Consider the following 27474-nt stretch of genomic DNA (forward strand, 5'->3'; position numbering starts at 1 on the left):
AGAGCTGCCAATTTTGGATCTGGGGATCCAGGGTTGTGTCCTGGTGTTGACTCAACGTCCTTTGATTCTGGGCAAATTACTTAATCTACCGTGTTTATAATAAAACTAATGTGACCTTCTGTAATGTAATCTGGTGCTCATGCAAAGTGCTCCAATCCCCTTGGGCCGTCTTCACACTGGAAAAAATATATAAAATATGCACATATATATGTATGGAGTCCAAACTGCATCACAAAGCCTCATTTTAAAACTAGCTATAAGGTCTTACCCCATAATCTGCTGCCAAAGGGGTTTCTCATATTCCCTAAAATCATTGGTATCCACACCAAGATTTTCAGAAGCCTTGCGATTTTAGTGAACGGATGCCACAGGCCAGCATCCCACTTGTAGAGGTGTTCCAGCTTTAGACTCTAGTGCAGTTCACCATCTGCCACGTCTATGGGCAGATGATCATCTTGGCCACTGTCCGATATTGAAGGGCGTGGTGAAGGACTCACCTTCACCTAATGCCCATTGAAGCTGGGTGGGCCACAAAAGTTTGTGGTCTAAAAACATTTGGGAAGCACTGGTGTTACTGAATGATAATCTATTCTCCAAATACAGGACTGATCATAAGTAAAAACGGGCTCAAATCACTTTTAAAAGTGTATGTGCCCAATGTACTAAGTGACAGTTCACAAACAGCGGTTGCAAATTGCAAACTAATATTTTGCAATTTGTTTCTGATTTTGTATCTTATGATATGATTTTTGTGTGGGAATACAATGGGGCCCAAGGTGACAATTTTGCGAATCTGTAACCCCTTCCACTGTGGTCTAGGCAACTGATCAATGGCTTGGGACTAAAATAGCAGTCATAAACTACTGATACATATCATTTTGATTCAGAATGGATCATGAAACCCATTTTGAGAATCAGAAAAACAATTACAACTCGCAAAATGGGTTTAGTATATTGCACAAGTGGTGTGACTTTGTGATTAACGGATTTGCACGTTTGATAAGCTGGGCCCCTATTTGCAAAACATTTTGTCAATATTGCTTAATAAAACAGAAAGGTCTCAAATTACTCACACATTTATGGTCTTTATCCTGTTTAGTTAGGACAATATTTAGTACCTCAACTAAAAAACCCAAAATAGTATCAATCTATTACCACTGAACAAACAATTGTCGTATACATGCAACAGTCTGTGAAGAAAATACTTTATGAAACTCATTTGGAATACTGCCAAGCCCACAAACTGGCCACTAGCCAAGAACACTGAGATGAAAGTGTCTGTTGTCAGCATGCTAGCACTCGGAGAAGTTTTGTTTTGTGAACATAAAAAACATTTTTTTCCCGATTTACTTGTTTTTTCTATGCGCACAGTAACCATTTTATGTTCACACCACTAACTTGGGCAACCATTATTAGTCTGTCTTCTCCAACCAAGATGTAACAGCTCACAGCATACCCGCTCAGTCGTCTGCTATTTGTCAGCATGGGATTGATTTCTTCAAACGTTCCTGCTCTCCGACTGCTTAATATGGGAACGCACTGGTTTTTTTCCTCAATTAACTTGCTGAGTTCCAATAAATCCCTTGTGTCTGGACTATGAGGCTGCAAGACGAGAAAATTGGGCAGACTTTATTATTCTGAGCTATGACTTTCACTTCCCCTTGGAGTAGCTATTAAATTGTTAGAAGAGTTTGTTGTACCTTCCACTATATTCTTGTGCTCTCTAACAGGTGTTTGTCTTCTGGTCCAGCTTTCTCACGCATTGCTTTTACTGTTTTTCTCTTTTTCTCCTTGGATTGAAGGGTAGTTGTTCATCCTCTCCGTTTTGTGACATGCCTCTGCAAGTGTAGAGCTAGAGTTTGGTCTCGGTTATTGGTACTGCAAAACCTTCTTTTTTGACGTTGTTAAGTATGCTTATAATCCTACTATTAATCTAGGTAAGTTCTGGGTTTTGAAAATTAACTAAATGGGTAACCTAACCTTCCTTGCGCCCAAATTGCAAAGTTAGACAACATAACAGAAACAGTGAAGCTATTTATTGCTTGTATTTTGTAATGCATTGGTAATGTTCTCTTCACAATTTTTTGTACTATTCTGTAGTATCCAGTGCATTTTTCTGACATTCAGACTGATAAGGTTTTTCTTTAATGTGTGATTTCGTATTCTCTGAGATGGGGTACATGAATGGAACATTAATGAGAGTCAGAGCACTAATAGGGTTTGAGTCCAGTGTGGGGTTTGTCGCGGGTGAGGAGAATTTATCACTAAAGCTTTCTAGGCACTCAGAGCACTGATCAGGCTTTTCTCCATTGTAGGCTCTTTCGCAGTACGAGAGAGTAGCTTTTTCACAGACGTATTTCCAGTGTTCAGGGCACTGATAAGGTACTTCCCTCACAAGGGTTCTTTCATGTACAGTCAGACTGAAACTTTTGTGGCACTCAGAACAGTGGCAAGATTTACACCCAGTATGGCTTCTCTCTTGTACAGTGAGAATGGATTGAAAACAGAAGCTTTTCTGACAATCAGGGCACTGATAGCATTTCTGCCCAGTGTGTTTTCTCTCATGCAGAGTGAGATTGCCTTTCTGACTGAAGCTTTTCTGGCATTTAGAGCACTTATAAGGTTTTTCCCCAGTGTGAGTTCGCTCGTGTCGAGCAAGGCTACCTTTAACGCTGAAGCTCCTCTGGCATTCAAAGCACTGGTATGGTTTTTCCCCAGTGTGGGTTCTCTCATGTTCAGTTAGACTGACTTTAAACCTGAAGCTTTTCTGGCATTCAGAACACTGATAAGGTTTCTGCCCAGTGTGTTCCCTCTTATGCTGAGTGAGATTGCCTTTCTGACTGAAGCTTTTCTGGCATTCAGAGCACTTATAAGGTTTTTCCCCAGTGTGGGTTCTCTCATGTCGAGCAAGGCTATCTTTAACGCTGAAGCTCCACTGGCATTCAGAGCATTGATATGGTTTTTCCCCAGTGTGAGTTCTCTCATGTCGAGCAAGGCTACCTTTAAGCCTGAAGCTTTTCTGGCACTCAGAGCACTGATAAGGTTTTTCCCCAGTGTGGATTCCCTCATGGTGAATGAGACTGTCTTTCTTACTGAAGCTTTTGTGGCATTCAGAGCACCAATAGGGTTTCTTCCCAGTGTGAGTTCTCTCATGGTATGTGAGATACATTTTCTTACTGAAGCTTTTGTGGCATTCAGAGCACCAATAGGGTTTCGCCCCAGTGTGAGTTCTTTCGTGTTCAGTGAGACTGTATTTATGCATGAAAGTTTACTTGCATTCAGGGCACTGGTATGGTTTTTGCCCCTCATGTGTTCTCTCATTCTGAGTGAGAGAATTCATGCCAAAATCTTTCTGGTAATCTGAGTACTGAAAAGGTTTCCCCCTATTTGTGTTCTTGCATGTTAAGAAAGGATATTATTAATAAAGCTTTTTTGACATTCAGATTAGTTAAAGGGTTTTACCCAGTCTTTATTCTTGTCAGTGAGATCAGATTTCTGACGAAAGAGTTTCTGACATTTAGAGTAAATGTAAGGTTTTTTCTCAGTGTATACTATCTTGGCGAGAAAATGCAGTCCTTACATTTTGAGCACTTAAAAGATTTCTTTCTTCAGGTATTGTCTCCAGGTTTTCTTCTTTCCTGCCTATACTGCAGATTAAGACTTTACTAGATTCCAAATTCCAGGCGTGATTAAATAATTTTTAGCACATACCTCTCAAATGGGCTTCACGTGTTATTCTTAACACTTGCATTGAGGCCATTAAACATTCTGTCTGGACTTGTAGTGTTGTGACCTCTTTAAACAATTTAAGATATTCCACTGAACCTTTCCAAATGTCTTTCAAGGAGCTACGGTCTCCATGTTATGTCTACATGAAGTCTGTCCGGCAGAGTTAAGTTCACTTTGTGACTGAAGCTTTACTAACATTTATTTAGCAGGTTATAAAAGACTGACAAAGTTATTGTCTTGATTTATTGCAGGCTACACATGTGCAATGGCAAAAATATTATATTACACATTTATCAGTAGCAGAATATTGTTTCTCTTCAATGCCCAGTGTGTGGTCTCCAGAGCTGTGGCTAACACCTGAGCACTGGTGGTGTCACGATTCAACATTCAGCATAACTGAAACAAACTTTGGCAAACACCAGTGTTTTTGCTAAAAACTGGAAAGGACCTTTTACAATGACTTTCTTTGTACTTTCTTTTGCACCAGGTGTGTTTCTTATGTACCAGGGATTTCTTTCTTCTTCCGATTAAAGTGTGTTCACTACCGTTGAGGTGATTGGTCATTCTGACAAAAAAATTTCTGTGCACGGATATAGGTTAGTTTTTCTCCAGGGCTTTCCTTATGTAGACTGAGTTTACAAAAGAGGTTATTTTCAGTTGCCCTGTCTGGACATTAATTTACTCATTTTTATTTCTGGAGCTGTATAACCCAATAACCCAAGTTTGAAAATGTATGCGATCATTTTTTGTTGTTGTTCAGCACTGTATAATGAATGCTTAGAATTAGGGATATCAATTTCACTTTCAGGAGGGTTCGCTACTCCTGTTTCCTCCTTGGCTTCTTTGCACTGTTTACTTATTGGGGCTCTGAGACATGGTCACCTCTTTACCATAAACCTCTCCAATGAAGTGATTTTCGCTTCATGTTATTAAATTACACTTTTGCCTTTTTATCCATGCTTCAGTGACCTGCAAAATAAAAAATGGGAGTTTGTTACTGAATGTAAATGAGCAAAAACATACAATATTTATGAGCATATTCACTGCAAAACGGTAGCCTTTTGAGACGTGAGCAGAGAAGTACGACTGAGTTGAATGTCTGGTTTGGCTGAATGGACTGTGCATCAAAGTAAAGATAAGGAGCTCAAGGACGCTCAAACACAAGTTTTACAAAAGAATACTCCTAAAGTTGAGGGTATTTTATGCAGAAACTAAAACTACACATACCTTGTAAAGAAATAACACAAGCTTCCAGAGGCATTTAGTGCGCAAAAAATATCATACAAACTGTTGGGTCTTTACATAGTGATGTAAACGGGTTCTAATTCATGGATTGTGTATGTTTGAATTGACTAAGCAGTTGCTGATTCACTTGAACACTGCTGTTCGCATACATGAATGCTCATTAAAATGATTCAAGTTTACCTGGTGTGGACAGCATCCTTTCATACACCACCCAGAACGCATGGAAAATCTCAAGTGGCTCATTTCTTAAACAACTGATCTGCAACAACCTTGAAGTAAACACATCACCATCAAACCAATAAGCTCGGTTCCACCCTTGGGCAGACGTTGAATCTGCCCTGATCTCCAAGGTGGATGGTCTGACAACCACAGTTAGTAATAATGATATTCCTACACTTCTTCCATTGGGCTCATTTGCCATTTTTGTGAGATTTCACCACACTCGCTTACCTCACTGACCGAGTGAGCAATGCCTGGTTTTCTTTATTCATGTCAACATATTGTCAACATCAAAGCAGGAGGCATACCTCAAAGATCAATCATTGCTCCACTTCTCTCAAGGCCTACCTCAGCCCACGACCAGACCTCAAACATTGCAACCGGGCATGCTGCAGCCAGGCAGATGACACACCAATCCCTCTGAAACTGGAGAGTCTGAAAAGTCTGTATAGCTAAAGTCTAGATGACTAAGTTCAAGACACTGACCAACGGATGCGACTAATAAAGTTAAGCTCAACTCATCCAAAACAGCGATCCTCTCATCCAGACACTGGGAGAACTATCATCCTCTACTGTAATCCGACCTGAGGAAGTTAGAATAACTCCTAAAAGATCGTGGATTTCCCAGGCTCTGAGAGTAAACCAAATGATGAGAAGCACTTCTTATTCTACGTGAACCATAAGATTAATCTACCCTCAGCTAGGATTCCCATAGAAGCTCCAGCTGACTAGCTGTCATCCTATCATGTCATGATTTTGTGAACTGAGTCTAATATGGAGCTTCACTCTCCCTACCAATAATGTTACAAAGTACTTAAAACACAGTGGCTATACAACTACTACCAGATCATCTATGTAACCAGATTTCACCAGCCAGAAAATCTCTTCATTAGCTTCACATCCTTAGATGTTCACCTTTGCTAAGTCTCTGCCTAAAGCACAGAGCCATCTGTGGCAAAGAATCATCCACCATACAAGCTCAAAAGATGTGCACAGAACAGAACACTCCGGTCTAGACCGGAGCCACAACTGATCGTCATTTACAAGAAGAATGCATGGGGTGAACCTCCACTTATCTACAAGCTGCTCGGCTCCGGATCTCATGTCCAAGAACCATAAACAACCACCTCTAATCCAGAAAGACAGTGAAGACCTGCCACTTCCCAAAATAAAACCATAAGGGCTCGGCCTAACCAACTCTTATGAAAAGGATGGAGAATGACAGTGCCTATGCTGCACTGGGTAGATCCTGCAGGGCATGTGCCAGGGCTGTACTTTACCCATGAAACTCACATGAAGAGAGAGTGAAGTCCGTCTGGGGAAATTTGCTATACCCGGCAGGAGATTAATGACCAATTCCTTGCGTATTATACGGACTTATATCAGAGCCAAGTGACGCTAAATGATGCTGCTCTTGGGGAGTTTCTCGCTACAGCTGCTCTTCCAAAACTTGATAAGACACAGGCAGAGTTGCTAGGCCAAGATATAACGATTGGGGAAGTTCAGGGAGCGATTAAACATATGGCGCGGAATAAGACCCCTGGGGCGGATGGTCTGCCGATTGAGTTTTATTTGACTTACATAGATCTTTTGGCTCCCAAGTTAGTAATACTTTATAATGAAGCAAAGCGTGCAGGACAGCTGCCTGTCACCACTCGCGAGGCCATTATTATCCCACTTCTGAAACCAGGGAAATCACCCTCGGATAGGACCGCTTATCATCCACTGTCTATGCTGACTACTGATTATAAGATCTTAAGCTGGATCTTACCGTCCCGGCTGCTTCCGCATATGACCCATTTAGTACACAGTGACCAGGCGGGATTTATCTCAACTAGGAACGCAGCCATCAATGTGAGACGCCTGATTCGTGTATTGGAAGCTGACACTTATCCGAAAGCAGCCACCGCCATCCTATCGGTTGACATAGAGAAAGCATTTGATAGTTTAGAATGGCCTTATTTATTTCAAGTAATACGCGGGTTTGGCATGGGAGATACTTTTGTTGATTGGACGGAGTTGTTGTACAAACATTTTACCGCTCGGGTGGAAACGGGGGGCTTGATTTCGGCCGCTTGCGTTGTGGGCCGCGAGACAAGGCAGGGCTGCCCGCTCTCCCTTTTGTTGTGTGCCGTGGTCATGGAGCCCTTAGCGGCCCAGGCCTGGACGGGGCAACGATATCTGGGACTTTGTGTACAGGGTCAAATCCATTACATTGCGCTTTACGCCGATGATCTGCTCATGTTTTTAGCCAATACAGTTGATGCCCTCGCCAGAGCCAAGCGGTTGCTTCATGACCTTGGCGCTGTTGCTGGACTCAGGGTGAATTGGTCGAAGTCTTGCCTATTCCCAATTGCACCAATGGCAGGTGGCCTTCCAAGTATGGATGGGGTGCAGTGGGAACATCATTGTCTACCGTACTTGGGGACCCGAATTTATCATGTGCAGTCAGATTTATTGGAAGGTAATGTGGGTTGGGCCATCCGGGGCTTTAAAAGTAGCCTGGACTTTTGGGAGACCCTACCCCTTTCAGTGGCTGGCCGGGTGGCCCTCCTCAAGATGGTGACCCTCCCCAGGTTGCTGTTCTATTTTAGAACCCTCCAGGTCTGGATACCGGCATCGACTTTCAAACAGCTGCAGTCGATGATCACGGGGTTTCTCTGGTCTGCTGGCAGACGAAGAGTGGCATTGAAAACCCTAATGAGGCCAAAGTCTGAGGGTGGACTGGTGGTCCCTGATTTCGAGACCTATTACTTGGCGGCTCAGCTACAAGGGCTCAGCCAGGCAGTCACATTGATATTTAGAGGGTCGGACGACCAGGAGGGAATGCGTGGCTCTGGGCAAGTACTCTCTCGCATTATTATGCAGCGGCCGTTGCGGCTTAAGGTACTCACTCACGAATTCAGGACGTTTCGGCTCTGTTGGAACAGGAGCCAGAAAAGAGCACAGATCGCGCGTCCTTATGCCCCTGAGATCCCTTTGGCTATGTGCACTGTTGTGCCACATGGGGGCAGCTGGGCTGCGTTGACCGACTGGAAGGAGAGGGGTCTGTACACAGTGGGGGACTTGTATGAGGATAACGCCTAGCTTCCCTTGGGTATGTTGCGGGACAGATAGGAACTGCCTGGTGGGGACTTTCTGTTCCATTCGGTCCTTGTTGCGGCCATACAAAAGTATTGGAGGGAGGGATTGTCTGAACCACAAATCTCAATGGCCTGCCAGTATGTAGTATTAGCAGCGGGCACCTTTAAGGCAGTTTTACAATGGGATGCTACTTTATTGTTGGAAAATGGCGCCTCCTAAGTCAGCGTAATTGACTACTGATTTTTATAAGCGGTGCAGTAGATGAGGGAAAGCACCCTAAGCCCTCTAGGTGGACCCTGAGATACCACAATTCTAATCAAAACACTAGACTACCCACACGCTAATTATATTGCACTTGATATACATTCTTTGGTTACAATATACATTCATAAAGCATAGTATCTTGAGCTCTTCAAATAAATATAGTCATGTTTATGATGTTGTTCTCGTGTTCTTTTAATTTTTAGGATTTTGCCCAGCTATGCTTTATGAATGTATATTCTACCAAAGAATGTATATCAAGTGCAATATAATTAGCGTGTGTGTAGTCTAGTGTTTTGACCTTTAAGGCAGTTACCTGCCTATATAGGCGTATGACGCATGAAGCCCTAACACCGTTGCTGGCACTGCGACAGAAGTGGGAGGAGGACTTAGGCAAAGAAATACCTGAGAAGGCGTGGGCTGAACTAGTGGAGCGGGCGTGGAAAAGCACTAGAAATGCTCGTTTTCAGCTGGTGTATTTTTTATCCTTCACCGGGCGTACCTCACCCCTGCTAAAATTAATGCATATTTCGGCATGGGTTCAGCAATGTGCCCGCGCTGCAATACGGAGGGTGCGGATTGCCGTCACGTGATGTGGACCTTTTCTCTCTCTATAAACCACAAAATCTAAAACAATTGCAGTGAATAGCAGAATTAGACCATGCCTCGTGAAACCTATTTGTAGTACATGCATCCAAGTGAAAATACAAATATTTATGGTAATCATACAGAAATGTTGCTGCAATGCCAAGTCTCACATGTTACACTTATGTTTTTCAATTCATTCTCTATTTACAGCAAGGTTGGATTGAGCCGAGTGAAAAAGCTGTGATTTCTCAGTGCTGGCATTACACTCTCAGCCAATGTGAAGAGAGATTACTGTCAATGGCATATTCCCCAGCGAGTGCCTGGTTCCAACTGGTACTGTCAGATCATTTGGCAGCTTCCTGCCTGCTATGAATTGGTCAGCATGGCAACGATCTGCTTCATGGATTGCATGGTCCACCCACCTGGACCTGGTTCTACTTGCGGATTTTAGAGGAGGAAATAATGATTTTAATAAATGTCATGTGGCAGTGGGCTCCTCTGAATCTGCTCTGTTCTAGTGAGAACTACCAATCTCATAGGAGGAAATAGAACGGGTGATACAGGTGGCAAACTTGGACATGGCTTAGTATTTGAGACACAGCGATAGTTAAATATGTGCCAAACCTTGCAGATGTTCAAGGAGAAGACACATCTTTGGTGACACTCCCAATTCTGACTGACGGCCCAGGCCTTGTGGTAACCAGTCACCAACCTTTTGCTCCCGAAAACAATCCTTAGCACTGGGAACCTGCGAGTCAGCAATTGAGAACTTGTGAGTCAGCGACCCTTCACAGTAGAACATATGTGAAAAAAGAAAACACAAATAATTTCAGTGACTCTTTTTTGTCTCGTTTCCACTTCTCCATTGGGTGCTACTTCACTTGCTTGGAATCTTGAAAGTATACACCAGATGACACTCCCAAAATCAGGCATACCAATCTGCAGGAGAACAATAACATATACTTTAGCCTGCCCTCACATGTCGATGACATAGAATTAACTGATAAACCTAAAAACAGGAAGAGGTAATCAATATAGTTTTGTGAAATTACCAGAACTAAGAAAGAAAGAACTAAAGTTACATCATCCTGTTTGCAGCAACATTCTCAAGTTACATCATACAATTTAAGATAGACAAGTGGCAAGGTCATAAGACTGCACAAAAATGTGTGTACAGAATTTATCGTAGAGGTGCTCCAAGGAGAAAAAGTGGCCACTATACACTCCAATAAGGAGCCAACGCTTCTGACACTAAAGGATAAGATCCCCTGAGCACCAAAAGTAAGAATTATTCAATCTCCAATAGTCCAGTGTAATCAGTAGTGTTTTATTTCATATTTCCACATGCATCCAGCAGTCTTGATAACCTTTGTAGGCAACACGTGTTCGTCAATATGGTATATCTACCATCGACTTCATCAGGGCTACTAGTAAACAGAGTAAAAACATACATGATCACATAATCTCATTCTCATGTAGTAATCAACCATGGTATCCCTGGAGCACAAATGTTTGTGTTACTCTGTATCCCAAATGACTATTTCTTGAAATTAAAATTATAGTTAAGAACCATGCAACCACAAACAAGACAAACCATCAAAAGGAAAGAGATTGAGCAGTGCGTTCTTCGATACCAAACAGAAGACACCTAGCGACCACTCAAGAAAAACCCGTGTTTGGAGAACAGTTATCCAGAAACAGATTGTAAAAAGAAAACTAGGTGAATATTTAAATCAAATGGGAAAAGAAAGCCACACAACTACCCCTATTACTCAAAATAGTGAATAATATTCCATCTATACCTCTTACCTTGGAGGAAGAAATAGCTCATTCCAAGGCAGACATCCTGTGCCTATAGTATCACATGTATTCAGACACAGAATGAAAACCAACATTTTATATCTTATGATGTGTCTAACAAGCTCACACCGTGCTCATATGCCAATTTCTCAAATCTTACCACATCAAGTTCTACAGTTGAAAGTGTATAGGAGAGTTTCACAAAGAAACAAGATTTCCTGTAAAGAATAACAAGCATTAGCAATGCAATCGGTCTCCCATTTGTGGAAGTTTGAATTTTTGGCGATGTAAATGATTTAGTTTTTTTATTTATGTTTAGTTGTTTTGAGTGGAGTGGATGTATGTTGTTTGAAGTGGAATTATGTGGTTTGAATTGGAACGGTTAGTTGTTGAATTGTGTGGGGTGGAATTATGTGGTGTGTAGTGTATTTGTGTATTGTAAATATGTGGTATGGTGATAGATGGGGTGAGAGATGTATAAAATAGAAAGAAAGTAAGAATGAGAGTGATAGGTAGTTTGTGTATGAAGAGGTTTAGCAATGGAACAAATTGAAAGGAGACAACGAGAAATCAGTGAACGAGAAAGAGAGGGAGTATGAGGAGAAGAAGAGAGTGGGTTGAGGTGATGTAAGTAATGAGAAGGGGAGGAGGTAAGGAAAATTGAAAGGAGTGAAGGAAGAGAAGGAAAGAGGAGTGAAGTGACTGTAGGCAAGTAATATCTGATGAAAAGGAAGGACATAAGCCGTTAGAGAGTGGATGTAGTGGAAAAGAATGAGAGAGAAAAGAGGACTGGAGGATTGTATCATAGAAAGGCAGGGAGGGAGTGGACGCAGAAGGAGGCCAGCAATGCTGCGCGAAGTATTTGCTTCATACTATGCTTTTATTTTTTGCAGTGAGTAGGCTGACATGATATCGGTTCACCTGTTCTGAATCTTACTTTCACAGAACTTAATCCCAATTGTAATTATATGCCATGTCTGAACCCTTTTTCTGAATTTGTTTTTGAAGATCAGAGCCACAACATATAAACCAGCAGACATAGTGGAACTGTAGAAACTGTAGAAGACAAAGAGATAGGCAAATAAATATCCCTAGAAATTAGGTTCTCATCCACAAAGCAGGGAATTTAATTTAATTTAGCATTTAATTTATGTCCTATGTTTTCTAAATTTAGAAGTGATAGGTGAATACTCAGGAAGCGAGACACAATACTGTGGACAGGCGTCATCTAGAGAAAAATTCCTTTTTTTAACTCATTAACGGCTGTGGAGGATTATGGGTATTTTGTGACAGTCATTTGGGGTTGTTGTATACAAGCACTGCTCACTTCATTGACACATAGGCGCAGTTCAGGAGTGCATAACAGGTGGGGCAGTGACAGGACTGCAGCAATAAAAATGGTGCGTACCCAGAGTTGGTATTTACATTATGTGTGAGTAGGGCCACTGAAAATATGGGTATGGGGGAGGACCAAATTATGCGTTAGGTCTAACTAAATTAGGCACAAAGAAAAGGCAAATTCTGCAGTATAATGCGGCACATTTTGTGTTAGTATTACCTTACAACGTTGGCATTTTTACAGGTTAACATTACCTCATTTATAACAATTTGGCACCCAAACACAACTACTTGAAGCATGCCTCAGGCGCGAACAGCTCTTGGATCAGCAGGAACCAGTGACAGCGTCTTGACGAGGACGGGTTATTTCTGAACTTTTGGCTGGTTCAGGAAAGAGCCGGAATCAGTCCAGGGGAGAGGGGTGAGCTACTGCCTGCGATTGTGTTTGGAGAGCATAGAATACTATGCTGGAAGTGGTTGCCATGGCATATTATATTGTGCTAAGGTGAGATGGCACAATGGGGCGTGGGTAGAGGTGCAGCGGGCATTAGGTGATAGAAGCGAATATCGAGGAGTGACCGCCTTGGGTAGCGATGTTGTAGATGTGTGGGAGATGTAGTGCTGTTATTGTTGAAGCACTAGGCATGGAGCTCCCCCGAAAGAACAGGGCGTGTGTGTGGGTCTAGATGCTAGGTTGCATAGGACACAGAAATAAGGGGGCAACGTGCGCGTGTGTCATACACCAGGAGGCAGTGGACTTTGTGCTATGATTGCCCCGGCGCAGGCTAATTCTCTCACGGGTGGTCCCAGCATACCCCTGCACGGCTGATAGGTATTCAGGGTGTGTAATGCAAGTAGGAGGTGAGGGCCCGCCGGTTATATCCTGTGGGCCCAGTGCCACGGGGCCAACCATGTTTGGAGGATCAGTCCTCCCCTCTTCTCATTCCTACTCACCCTCACTACTGAGCACAAGACTGTGGAGTTTAGAGAGTGATCTATGGTAAGACGATGGAGCACCATGCAGTAATATTCGTGAGTCCTGGACTTTGATGGAGTAACAGGAGCACAATTAAAAGAACTTGTACCCTCTTTGCCATATAAGGTCTGCTAGACGAGAGTCAAGAATGTATTTGTAAATCTTTAGTATTAGCACTGCTGTGAGATTTATAGCTGCAAGCAAGAGGTGCCCCCTACTTTTGGGTATGTGTGTGTGTGTGTGCGCAAAAGGGGAGCAATTATTGGGTCACATGGGGCCCTGGTGCTTCGGCACCTGCTGCACCAAGGTGGCAGTGGAACTTGTAAAGGCTGGTCCACGGATTTCAATTTCAGCTGCCTTAGGTAGTAGAGCACCAGGGGTGCAATTAACTTTGGATGGTAGGAGGGGGTCTCTCCTTTCCCTGGTTCATCATTTCTTTCTTGGAAGTGGCTGTGTGAGTAGGAGGGAGGGGTGTGGGGTATGGCTACATAATATGGGTTTGAAGAATGCAAAGGGAGCTAGTAGTGAAAGGTTTTGGGCTTGATGCCTGGGAGCTGACTTTTTCCGTGGGGAGGGTGCTTCCTGAAAAGGTGGCTCAGACAGAGGGGCATACGTTGTTGCATTAAGTGTATTTTTAAAGTCCCTTAACTTAGCTGGGTTTTGTGGTGCCTTTCCCAGTATGTTTAGGTCTTGTTCTACGGACCGCATTTTTTTTAGTTTTATATAGCGCAAACTTGACTTGAAGGTATCACTGCGCTTTACACGAGCACATGTTGCGTTACAGACTGATGTTATAATCAAGAAGAGAGAGGAGAACTAGAGAGGCTAGTCCGTTTCCCCAGTTTATATGTTAGTAATCAATGTCAGTCAGTCAGTCAAATTGGCTTTATTTCGATATAAAACATATCTTTAAAAGCAGAACAATACATCTTTTTTAATAAAAATAGAAAGCCAATTCATAGAAAAAAACAGTTATGCAGGTTCAAAATACGAATGGCATAAATAAATTACATAAAAATTCCAATTTTAAAAACATAATTAAACAACATGCAAAAGCCTTTTTGATCTGATCGTCCATGCCCAGTTTAAGAACTTCGCCATACCACAGACGAATAAGGGGCGTGTATCGGATTTTAAAATACGGAGGGCCTCACTACATTGTCTTGTGCCTAGCTCTTTGCATAGGGGTTTCAACCACCTGAGGCGAGGAGCTTTATATGCAGGGCATTCAAATAAAAGGTGGGAAACCGACTCAATCCTGGTCTCACAGAAAGGGCAAAAAGGAGTGGTCTGTGCTGGCACCTTCCACCCAGCGGTCAACTCACACACAGGCAGCACACCTATCCTAAATTTAAAATATAAAGCTCTATCTCTAGATTTTGAAATGATATCGAGATAAGGCTCAAGTAGTGCCACCTCCTTTACTAATAGGAATTCAGCAGAACATCTACATAGATTGGGATTAGAGTTTCTGGAATCCATTACCCATTTCCAGTACAGTTTTTTCAGGACAGACTTGGACGGTGCGGTCCTAGACTGCCAGGCCTCTCCAAGACCCAACTCGCCTAACAACTGCTTAACATCCCTCAACCATCCTATTTTGTGCCAGCCAGGCATTGATAAAACCTCGTTTAGCCCCTCCGCATAACTAGCAAGCTCCGGAACTCTCCATATGCGGCCCCAGAGAAGTAAAGGGCGCAACCTTGCCTGGTCTTTAATAGGGCAGCAGCCCATATCAAGGAATAAGGGGAGGGTGGGGGTACCATAAGGGAGGCCAATTAGATCCTTCAAGAACTTGTTTTCTGAACGGGTCAACAGGTCCACATTCTGCGCCCCCCAAAGCTCTGCTCCATAAAGCGCCGCACTCACCCCTCTTGCCTTATAGATGTCAAGTACTGGGGCAATCGGTTTGAGGGTGGAGGACCGTTGTTCTTTGAGGAGTACCCCCACCACCCTTTTATGACTTAGCAGCATTTTATGGAGATGACAGTTCCACCTCATGGTGTCAGAGAGGCGGATTCCTAAATAGCCAAACTCCTTGACCCTTTCTAGGGACACTGAGTTCAATACAGGTGGTCTACCCCTTTTCTTCGCGGGATTCAAGACCAAATATTTGGTCTTTCCCGTGTTAATTTCTAATCCCCTCAGATTACAAAAAGTTTGGAACCTATCAAGGAGGCTCTGCAACCCAACTGGGGTTTTGGAGATCAAGAGGGTGTCGTCTGCAAATAATAGAGTGGGTATTCCCGCCAGGGATGGAGCATCTGAAGGATTTTGTAAGAGATGCTCCACCACTCCATTGACGTATAATGAGAACAGAGTGGGGGCTAAAACACAGCCCTGACGGACACCTCTATTTACAGTTATTCGGGCGGTCTCCTGGCCCTGATTACCCCACCGAACCTGTGCAAAATTTTCTTGCATGGAACTTAATTATCAGAGATAGTAGGTACGGTGGCATGCCTAGGTCTGACAATACCCTCCATAGGCGGCTACGGGGCACTAGGTCAAAGGCAGTCCGTAAGTCAATAAAGGCAAGATACAGACTGCCTTTGCCCAGCACGACCACCTTCCAGTATAACAACAGCAGATGAAATGACTGCTCAATGGTCCCAGTACCTGACCTAAAGCCCGCCTGGAAATCAGAAAGTATCCTATTCTCCTCTACCACTGGAGCATCCTCCCTAAGACCACCTTTCCTGCCACCTTTTGCGATGAATCCAGTAGGCTTATGGGGCGATAATTAGCTGGGTCATCCCGACTCCCTTTTTTGAAAATCGGGACGACCTCAGCGCCCATCCAGGAGTCTGGGAGAGGTGCATCATAAAGGCTTGCATTAAGTAATGCTGCGATTAGCTTTCCCCATTTTAATGTATTAATGCGGATCAAATCCCCGTGTAGCCCATCCGGCCCGCAGCTTTATTTGGGATAAGACACGAAATCGCATCCTCTACTTCCTTCCCTGTAAACAGGAGGTCCTCACTCAGCCCAGAAAGGTCAACCAAAAAACTTTCAGCTGGATCTACCCCAACCCCTGTTGCCACAGTATAAAGGTTGGAAAAATGGTCAAACCATGACGCCTCAGGGATATTGCATGTTATAAGGGAATCCATGGGTTTTTCCCTAGTTCGCATTAAATCCCAAAAACCCTTCGAGTCCCTCCCAGCACTTGCCAGCTTTAAATCACACCAGAACTGATTCTCCCACTCTTTCTTCGCCTTACAAATAGCACCCCTGTACAATTTCCTTGCTGCGCTAATCAATTCGGTATCCTTAAGTTTGACTGCGTTGATTAAGTCCCTTTTCGCACTTCTGCAGGGAACAGAATACCAACCAGGGTTACCCTTAGGGCGCCCCATCTTATTGGCCCTATAACCTGGGTTTCGCACAGTGAAGAGGTCGCCTAGTGCTTTGGTAGTATGGCTAAACAGAGTGGAAATCTCATGAACATTTGACACAAGAGAATCTAGTCTGGGCAAGGCATTGGCCATAATTGATCTTATTTCCACGATCTTGCCCTCATCGAAAGCTACATTTTTCCATTTTAGGCGCCTCCCACAATTCGAGGGACAAACGTCACTTGTTGACTTCCAGGCCTGAGGGGCTTGCAGTTTCACCCCAACCTTCCACATTGGGGACAGTGACAAAGCGGATTGTGAACGCTGTCAGACGAAGGGAGGACTGCCATATCCAACAGATGCCCCCAGAGCTTGAAATTCAGCAGGATATAGTCAATTCGAGATGAGTGACCTACCCTATTGAAGGTGTGGGCCCCACAAGGGTCCGACTTTGATCGTCCATTTACAGCCCTCACACCATATTCCAGGGTTAGGGCATTTAGATGGATAGCACTTTGGGTCCAGCTCTTAATCAGTGGTATCAACAGGGGTGGAATGCCTCTCCTAACATCTTCTTCTTGAGTGCCTAACATATCATCCTCGGCTAGGGGTTCAAAGGTGCAGTTAAAGTCCCCTGCTAACATAATATACGTTTCTGCCCTGCAGGATCTAAGTGCATCCTCTAAGCCCAATAGGGTCAATGAGGGTGCGCCCCCTTTCGGGGATCTAGCATAGATATTAAAGATCTCTAAAGTCCGCCCCCCAGAAGGCCCTCTAACTACTAGTCTCTGCAAGTCTGGGGACTTAATTTCTATACACCTTATATGATACCCAAGTAAGATGCTTACCCAAATTAATAGACCGCCTGAAGGTCGACCTCTCCCGGCGGGCGAAGGGGTTGCAGGTACAAAGTAGGTAATGTAGCCAACCTTGTATTGGGGTTCCAGGCACCAGGTTTCCTGGAATAAGCATATCCCGAATGACTCAATAAAAGAGTTCCATTCCGGTATGTCCAAGTTGCGAGAAATGCCCGCTATATTCCAACTGACAATCTTCAGGACCTCGTCATCAACTGCAACCTGCGCAGGGGAAAACCTCTGCACGGATAAACTATCCTGAAGTCCAGAGTTAGTTGGTACAACACTCACTAATTTCAGCTGGTTTGGGGCATCAAAGGCGGACTCTTCGGAATTTGAATAACCTGTTGACTCCACAATATGGGACACAGCACTGCCCTCAGGAGGAGATAAATTATAACAGGGTAGCCCCAAAACTACCCCTTTACAATCTAAAACGCAGCACTCCTCCTCCTCAAATACAGCAGTTGACTTCATAGGAGATTGGTAACTATTTTGTCAACAATCCTGCCAGGACCAAGTGGGAAATGGGCATGGGTTTTGGCGAAACAAGCTGGATTGGGGGAGATTATAAGGAGTTTGTCTGCCATTCCATCCCTCCCAACTAATGGCTCTCGGAGGCCGGGCGGGAGCTACATAGGGATTAAAAAAACTAAGGTCACGCGTACCAATTCCTGTGTTGGGGCCCCTATTGCCCTCACTATTGTTGAAACTACAAACATAGCTGGCAACCCTAGGGTCTTCAAAATTAACTATAATACAGTCCCCCTTTATGTCTTTGGGCCGGGTACCTAACCAGCTAACCCTCCTCACATGGATAACCCGACCACCCAATGAGCTGGGGAGAGGTCTGTTTTCCTTCAGCCAGAATAAGGTTTTGTTCTTAAGTTCGGGATATGACTCCTGTTTACCTGGCTTTAGCACGGGGACCCCAGTAAGTACTGTCACAAAGGGCTGGCAGTCTGGGGGTAGGTTGGGATTAGGGGCAGGCACACTGCTTGGAGCATTACTTGGTTGCAAGATAAGAGTTGAGGTTGTTTTGCCAGATTTGGTATTAGTTGTACTGGTACAATTACTTTCGCCAGATGTTTTTGTCGTAGCGGTACCGCTTGAACTTGGGCCCACAGACCTCGCAGTCATCACTGGATGGGCAATGCTACCTAGTGCTGGATTAGATTGCGCCGGGACCCCCACTGCGGCCGCCCCGAACTTTGGGATAGCCATAGTTTGTACAACAGGGCTATTTACCTCAACCACCCCCTGCTCTGCCCCACATGCGTTAGTTAGACTTATCGGTGCAGTAGGTGACTCACGGGGAGCAAAATTCCCTGCTGAGCCATCCTCCCTAATTCTAGAGTGGAGTTTAATGAGAGATTTTAGGGAGAAGAAATTATCAAGAGTGACTTGCTCAAATCTGTCCAGTCGCTCTGTTAGCCCCTTCACTCTCTCTAGAACCGGGATCAACAGTGATTTCACAATTTTTTCGAGCTGGGTGATTAATGGGGTCTCGGCGGGAGGGCCTCCAGCAGGTTCAGGAGGGTCGGACGTCAAATCCACACGTCTTCTCTACAATAGCACCAGTAGCTGCTCCCCCTTATAACCCCTGGGAATGACCAACACCCACCCCTGCACCCTTATAAGGCCAGCCCACCCTACTTCCAACTCTCCTAGTTTTCTTAGAAGGTTTTAAATGTCTGCCCTTGCGTGGACTGGCCGGTCGTTTCCTTTTACTAGAAGCTAGGCCATCTATTGCCAATGGCAAGGGCACAGAAGGGGAGGTGGAATCCTCCTGACAAAGTGAAATAGCAACAGGAAGCAAAAGTGCAGAGGTCTCAATCGGCCGTGGCTCTGACAGGGCGCTCTCACCCCCCTGCAAAACTGCAGCAGACAAACTCTCTAGCCGGTCCAGGCTGGCCCTAATCGCAACAACCCATGGGTGAGCAGGGCCTAAGAAACCATTAACTAAGGGATCAGATACATGCGCAGGAGAAACATTGACTAGAGGGTCAGTTGGGCGTACTGGGGAAGGGACTGATGCCAGAGAGCCCAACGATGAGCGTTTGCCGGTCAGGGGTTCTCGAGAAAGACGCCGTTCTGTCATGGCGATTTCTTTTTCAATAACCGTAACAACCCGGGTAATAAATTGGTCCATAGTCCCAGAAACACAACCAGCACCAGCCCCGCCTACCCCCCTCAAGCCCCTACCAGATCGCGTAGACATTGACATAGCGACCTCAGCACGGATAGTTAAGCCACTAACAGCGCCTAGAGAAGGAGACCTAAAGCTAACAGACCATTAGACACAATACTTGCTACACGTGCACCTCCTGCAACAAATATCAGGAGGATGGCCCAGCCCAGCCTCGACCAGCCCCGGACGGCCCGCCCTTTGCCCGGGCTTAGCCCGGCGCCACCCGTGCGCGTCCCGCGATGCGGAGGGAGCCTCTGAGTTTTAAGCGCCTCCGGGCGCGGTGATGGTCATCAGCTGTGCAAGAAAGTTGCAAGGCTACCTGGGAGCTGTAGTCTCCCCCTGCGAGGGCCGCGCGATGGCAGGTAGCGGCAACAGCAGCAGGAGAGACACACAGCGTGCGATTAGCAGCAGGGTCAAGAAGGCAGGTAAGGCTGAGAATAAATCCCTGTTCAGCCGAAAGGAACTGCAGAAAAGTCACCCGCTCCACCGAGGGAGCCTCTGAGTTTTAAGCGCCTCCGGGCGCGCTGATGGTCATCAGCTGTGCAAGAAAGTTGCAAGGCTACCTGGGAGCTGTAGTCTCCCCCTGCGAGGGCCGCGCGATGGCAGGTAGCGGTAACAGCAGCAGGGGAGACACACAGCGTGCGATTAGGAGCAGGGTCAAGAAGGCAGGTAAGGCTGAGAATAAATCCCTGTTCAGCCGAAAGGAACTGCAGAAAAGTCACCCGCTCCACCGAGGGAGCCTCTGAGTTTTAAGCGCCTCCGGGCGTGGTGATGGTCATCAGCTGTGCAAGAAAGTTGCAAGGCTACCTGGGAGCTGTAGTCTCCCCCTGCGAGGGCCGCGCGATGGCAGGTAACGGCAACAGCAGCAGGGGAGACACACAGCATGCGATTAGCAGCAGGGTCAAGAAGGCAGGTAAGGCTGAGAATAAATCCCTGTTCAGCAGAAAGGAACTGCAGAAAAGTCACCCGCTCCACCGAGGGAGCCTCTGAGTTTTAATCGCCTCCGGGCGCGGTGATGGTCATCAGCTGTGCAAGAAAGTTGCAAGGCTACCTGGGAGCTGTAGTCTCCCCCTGCGAGGGCCGAGCGATGGCAGGTAGCGGCAACAGCAGCAGGGGAGACACACAGCGTGCGATTAGCAGCAGGGTCAAGAAGGCAGGTAAGGCTGAGAATAAATCCCTGTTCAGCCGAAAGGAACTGCAGAAAAGTCACCCCATAATCAATGGGAACTAGCTCTTGTTTAAATTGTTTGTATGTCTGCGGGTGGGGGAAAACCATTAGGTTTTTATGAAGGCCCTCACCCACCAACCTAGTTGGTGGCATGCTTCATCATTGGGCCCTACCCGAGGTACCGAGTGTACCTCAGGTGTGCTACGACGCCAGATTACTGCAGAGCGGGTTTTTTTGGTTCGTGAGGGTGCTGTGGGTGTGCTCTGAGTGAGGTTTAAAATACTGTCCTGGGTGTCCCAAAGACTGTTTTAATGGTGGGCCCCAGGCAGTCAATAAAAACAAAGGCTATCGGACGTGCACGGTAGGCTTATGGCCTCCGACGTCCTGTGCGGTCAACTAGTTTCAGCCAGGTCTTTTCTTCTACTGGCTTTCGTCAGGACCTTATATGTGTGGGGTGTTACAGGGGTTGTTATGAGTTTGTCAGTGCCCTGTGTGTAAAGCACACGCTACAGTGCTTATATGTGCAAGAGGTGTTTCCTCTAGGGTTGTACACATGATTATAGCGAACAACTCAGCATGGAGCTCAGCCGGGGGCCAGGACCATGTGCAATTGCGCAAAGTCGCTGGACCCTCAATGAACCTGTTGTCCGGGCAGAGGCTCTCTGCCGACTCTGCAGCTGGGGAACCAGGTTTGAGCCTGACCAGATGCCCAAACATCCTGTGATTCTGGACAAATCACTTAATCTACCCATGCCTAGAAATGAATGTGTGCATCTGTAATGCAAATGGTGCCCATGTAAAGCGCTCGGATACCTTCGAGTCTAGTTCACGCTCCAAAACAATATATATTGATTTGCCAACAATCACAGGATGTTTTCGCCTCCCTGCCAGACTCGAACCTGGTTCCCCAGCTCTGAAGTTGGCTGCTTTAGCCCTTAAGCCACACCCTCTAAGATCAGCCGTATTAAAGATGTCTAGAATGTCGGTGGCCTTCAATTTACAGAAAGACTAATGTAACTTTCAAGATAAAAGAGCATACAATAGTGTAAATTAGCTAACAACAGCATGTGCCTTTGATACACACTGAAACGCTTGCCTGATACACAGGGAGTAGACTGCACCCGAGATGCACGCAGATGTGACGCTGCAGTGGTCTCAATGAGTACGATGATTTTGAGGTGCACAATCACAACGCGCAGGGGTTGGGGGTGAGTCTGATGCAGTCTGTGTTACACGCTCGTCCACTTGTGCATTGAACACGATCCCTAACATACACTACAACTCCCATAATGCCTCTCTATAGATAGAGAGTGGTGTACCTTCCCAAACCCTCCCCTAACAATGCTCATTGGTCCCTGAGGACGTTTAAACCAAGCCCCTCCTTGAAGTCGTTGCTTGGCTTCCGAAGCTCTTGCTAAACCAGTGGAACCCGCCTAGCCCTTTCCTTGATTTTGCTGTTTGCTGTGTACGCCAGAACTCTGCTGCACGGAAGCGTTTCCCGACGTTACGAAAAGGAGGCTTCCTGATCAACTACCCTTCCTTTGGAGCTTTATTTGCTTTCCCTAAGCCGCGGACCGGCAAAGACACATTGTATCCTTTGCCTTGATTCAGAACCCCGAGTCTATCGCAGAATCTCGCTCTGCCTCAAAGTGCATCACTACTTCGTCCCCGCTCTTCTGCCCGCGTTGCGGGATTCATTTGAACTTTGCTGCCTGTAAAAGCGCCTACGACTGGAGGAATCATCGGCGGAGGAAATTCCCGCCGCACTTATGGACAACTCCGATATTGGCGTTTCTAGAGTCTAGCACACGTTGCTCGTGTGCCGCTTTGTTTGGGTTTGATCTTATTTTATTTTGGAGCGTTGCAAGAAGTACAACGACAAGACTGCTAACCATCTTTACGAACACCAAATCCTTTCCTGATAGCCTGGTGGATTCTTGTGGGAGTTTTCTAGACTCGTACGTACTGAATGGTTTTTTTTCTTCTTCAACAAAACTTTATTGCTGTTAAACTTCCCGCCACTAAGAATCAACCGTTATTTGGAGGATAGTGAGATTGGGGAATTACGTTCTTTTGGCTACCCTTCAGACTCACCTCATTCCTCATTGGGGAGCACGCTCCGTACAACGAATCTCCACTTCGTATAAAGAAGAATTTTGCGAAGGTACTCACTCTTTATTTATTCCACAGAATACACATACCTAGGGGGAAGGCGATTGTTACTCATCACAGTACAAAGGTAGCATTAATCCTTCTCTTCTTTTATCTTGTTTCCCTGTTTGTTATTTTTCTTTTACTGCAGTCCTCAGTCTCCTACCTTGCTGCTGTCGTCCCCCTGAGACTCTGTCGCCTCCCTGGTGGGCTATCTGGAATTACTTTCTTGGTCCCGGCTCTTCTCTGTGGTATACATCGTTGTTCAGTGCGCTTGTGCTCCTGACAAAGAATATACCCTAGGGGAGATTGGTGATTCTGGTCTTCGCTCCTGTGGATGTTGGTGGTCACCCTAGGCTTTACCAAGTAAGTTCGGTTACAAGAGTGACAGAAAGCCAAGCCCACGAACAGTTACATCCCCCGAGCGAAGATGGATCGTGTACTCCCGGACGCTACCCAGTCCGGTGATACACCAGAAACCACCATGCATGAATTAGCCTCCGCTGTAGTTAATCTACAGACAGAACTCAGTTTATTACGCTCAGAGAACCAAAGACTGGTTACAGAACTAGACCACTTTAAGAAACACGGAAGGGAAGGGGCTAGTGTAGAGGAGGTAGTTACAAGACCCAAGAAAACTTATATCCGTCCCGCTCTCTTCCAAGGTCCTTCTCATACACCTCCCTTTACAGCTACACCTATCAGGGATAGTGAGACTCCACCTGTTAATGTCACGGTAGTAACCCCTTACCCAACACCATTAGCCATGCCGGAGCGGTTTAACGGCGATAGTAGCAAATATGGGGTGTTCATAAACCAGTGCCATCTCCGATTTCTTTGTCGAGCCGCGTCATTTCCTGACGACGCATCGAAAGTGGCATTCATCATCTCATATTTGACAGGTAATGCAGCCTTATGGGCAGTGCCATTGGTTGAAAATGACGACCCCGTCTTATATAATTTAACCCTCTTTAACGACAAGATGCGAAACCTTTTTGCGCGTCATTCGTATATGCAAGCCAGTGATAATGAATTGCTGGGTTTGAAACAGGGTTCTAAAGACCTCTTAACATACATCACCACTTTCAATAGACTGGTAGCGGAAACCCAGTGGCCTGAAGAGAAGAGGACATCATTGTTTTATAGAGGTCTTAAAGACGAATTGAAAGATATCCTCTCTCAGATAGTAGATCCCCCTGAGGACTGTCCCTCGTTCATAGATCTGGTAGTAAAATTGGATCACCGACTTTCTGAAAGACGAGGCGAAAAGACTAAGATTGACTATCCTCGCTTCATATTGGGTCGAACGGAAAAGAAAGAAAACAAAGATCTGGGTGAACCCATGCAAATTGGGGGTATCAGAGGTCCGTTATCTAGTACTGAGCGGGAGAAAAGAAGAAAACTCAATTTATGTTTATATTGTGGGAAGGGAGGTCATTATGCGAGAGAGTGTCCCAATAAACCTAAAACGATTGCCAGACCATCTCCTGTTCAGACCAGTCATGCTACTGCTCCGGAAAACTAAGTGACTTGGGGGACCGAGGGGTCGCTCCTTCAAGTCGTTCGGTAAGACAGACCTCACACTTATTGGCCAACTCAGTTCCCCTGATACCCAAGCATTTCATCTTAATGGTAGTCTTAATTTTACCATCTCACTATCGTAAGACGATGCCCATACTTCTGGATTCAGGAGCCACGGGGAACTTTCTGGACATATCCTTAGCCAAATCTTTAGGTATAGAATTCGTGCCTAAAACTCACCGTGAGACCATTAGAGCCGTAGATGGGACTGAGTTGTCCTCAGGTCCCCTTGCTTTTCAAACGCCCAGTCTGACTATGGTATGCGACAATGGGCACTTGGAAAATATCCAGTTTGATTTAACAGATACACCCAATTTCGGCGCCATTTTAGGGGTACCATGGTTACAGGTACATAACCCTCAGATATATTGGGTCTCCAGAACGGTTACACTAAGATCTCATTATTGTCTAATACATTGTTACCAAGAGTCACCCACATGGCATAAATCTTTATGGTGTGCTATGGAGTCTTCTAGTACTACGGAACTCCCAGCTGAATATAAGACATACAAGGACGTGTTTGATGATGTAAAGGCAGTAGCCTTGCCTCCACATAGGGCATATGATTGCCGGATTGATTTAATCCCTGGGGCAGTACTGCCGGTAAGCAGAGTATATGCTCTCACTGAGCCCGAAAATAAGTATCTGTATGATTATTTACAGGATATGCTAAAAAAGGGTTTTATAAGGCATTCTACCTCACCTGTCTCTTCTCCCATTTTTTTCATCCCCAAGAAGGAAGGGGGATTGAGAGCCTGTCTGGATTATAGAGCCCTCAATAAAGTCACAATTAAGAACAAATACCCTCTTCCTCTCATCTCCAATCTTCTAGATCAGGTTCGGAATGCAAAAATCTTCACTAAGTTAGACCTGAGGGGTGCTTATCATTTAATTCGTGTCAGGCAAGGAGATGAGTGGAAGACGGCTTTTTGTACAATATTTGGACTGTTTGAGTATTGCGTAATGCCATTTGGTTTATGCAATGCCCCCGCTGCTTTCCAGTTTTTTATTAATGACATACTAAGAGAGTATTTAGATGTTTTTGTGATTGTCTATATAGACGACATCCTAGTGTTCTCACAATCAGAAGAAGAACACGTGCAACATGTCCGTTTGATTCTGCAAAGCTGCAAGAGAACCATCTCTTTGCCAAACTAGATAAATGTCTGTTTCATACTACCAAGGTGGATTTTCTTGGCTTTGTCATATCACCTGAAAGAATTCATATGGATTCTTCAAAGGTTGAAGCCATAATCAAGTGGTCAAGTCCTGCTTCTGTAAAAGAGATACAGTCCTTTCTAGGATTCGCCAATTTTTACAGAAGGTTCATCGAACATTTTTCAGAACTCATCACACCCATCACCCGACTTCTGAAAAAAGGAGTGGTATTTCAATGGGATGACAAAGCTGAACAAGCCTTCCAAACACTCAAACAAAGATTCATAACAGCGCCTGTTATTAGCCATCCAGATACTTCGCAACCTTTTTACCTGGAAGCCGACGCGTCCCAATATGCGGTGGGGGGAGTACTGTCCCAAAGACACCCTCATAATGGGACCATGCACCCTGTGGCTTATTTTTCCAAAACTCTCTCTATGGCAGAACAAAATTACACCATAGGCGAGAGGGAGTTGTTGGCCATTAAGCTTGCATTTCAAGAATGGAGACATTATCTCTTGGGGTCTCCTCATACTATTACAATACTCTCTGACCATCGCAATTTACAGTTTTTTAAAACAGCAAAGGCCCTTACTCCCCGACAAATGCGGTGGGTGTCTTTCTTTAGTGAATATCACTTTGTCATACACTTCCAACCAGGAGCCAAACACGGCAAGGCCGATGCTTTATCAAGACTCGGTAAAGAGCACAAATACACAGAAGAAAGTCCCCCACTCATCATACCTGAACACAAAATCGTGGCCATAGGCGAGACACAGGGTGAGTGCGCCTTTGTGAAAAGACTCGTCTCTGAATATTCCTCTCTTAAGACAGAAGACTGGTTAGTTAATCCCAAGAATTTTATTCTCATTGGCTTATTTTATCATAAGGGTCGTTTGTTTGTCCCCTCCCCAGAGCTAAGAGTTCTGATTATGGACTGGTGTCATTCTTCCCCTTTGGCAGGTCATCCTGGAGGTGATAAAACTATCAATGTCTGCCAACGATGGTTTTGGTGGAAGGGAATGACACAGGACATATATGAATATGTAAAGTCTTGTCCCACTTGTGCGAGACAAAAAGCTCTTCATTGTGCTCCAGCAGGGTTGATACAACCCATGCCCATTCCACACACTCCCTGGTCTTCCATTAGCATGGATTTCATTACGGACTTACCTGTTATCAGAGGATATTGGGTCATCTTAGTAGTAGTGGATATGTTGTCCAAGATGGCTCATTTCATACCTCTTTCCAAACTACCATCGGCCAAAGAGTTGACCAACATCTTCATACAACATATTGTACGTGTACATGGTTTACCCTCTATCATTATCTCCGACAGAGGCCCTCAGTTCATTTCCAAATTCTGGCAAGGTCTATGTACAGCCCTTCATATCGATCACCGGCTGTCTTCCGCCTATCACCCCCAAACAGATGGGCAGACTGAAAGGACCAATCAAACATTGGAACAGTTTTTACGATGTTTGTTAGGGACAGTCACCAGTGATTGGGTACAAGCTCTCCCTTTAGCGGAGTTCGCTTACAACAACACCTGTCACACAGCCACTCAGGTTTCCCCTTTTTATTTTTTACATGGATATCATCCCCTTTGTCTACCTGTACATTTTCCTCCCTCCTTGGCAGACATACCTGCAGTAGCAGAACACCATGCACATCTGTCTTCCATTTGGGCCTTGGCTAAACAAAAACTACAAGAAGCCAAAACCCATATGAAAGAACAAGCTGATAAACATAGACGTCCTGCACCCACTTATCTTGTAGGAGAGCTAGTA

General features: G+C 45.1%; 1 protein-coding gene across 1 annotated transcript in view; it reads right to left on the reverse strand.

Moving 5' to 3' along the window:
• Positions 1 to 1188: 1188 nt before the first annotated feature.
• Positions 1189 to 27474, reverse strand: part of LOC146839120 (uncharacterized) — a 120952-nt gene continuing 94666 nt past the window's right edge. Inside the window, 1 exon segment of the mRNA XM_085603129.1 lies at positions 1189 to 3360. Coding sequence (XP_085459255.1) covers positions 2090 to 3360 — 1271 coding nt within the window. The 3' untranslated portion in view covers positions 1189 to 2089.

The sequence above is a fragment of the Triturus cristatus genome, chromosome 4_2, assembly GCF_964204655.1.
Source record: "Triturus cristatus chromosome 4_2, aTriCri1.1, whole genome shotgun sequence".
NCBI lineage: Eukaryota > Metazoa > Chordata > Amphibia > Caudata > Salamandridae > Triturus > Triturus cristatus.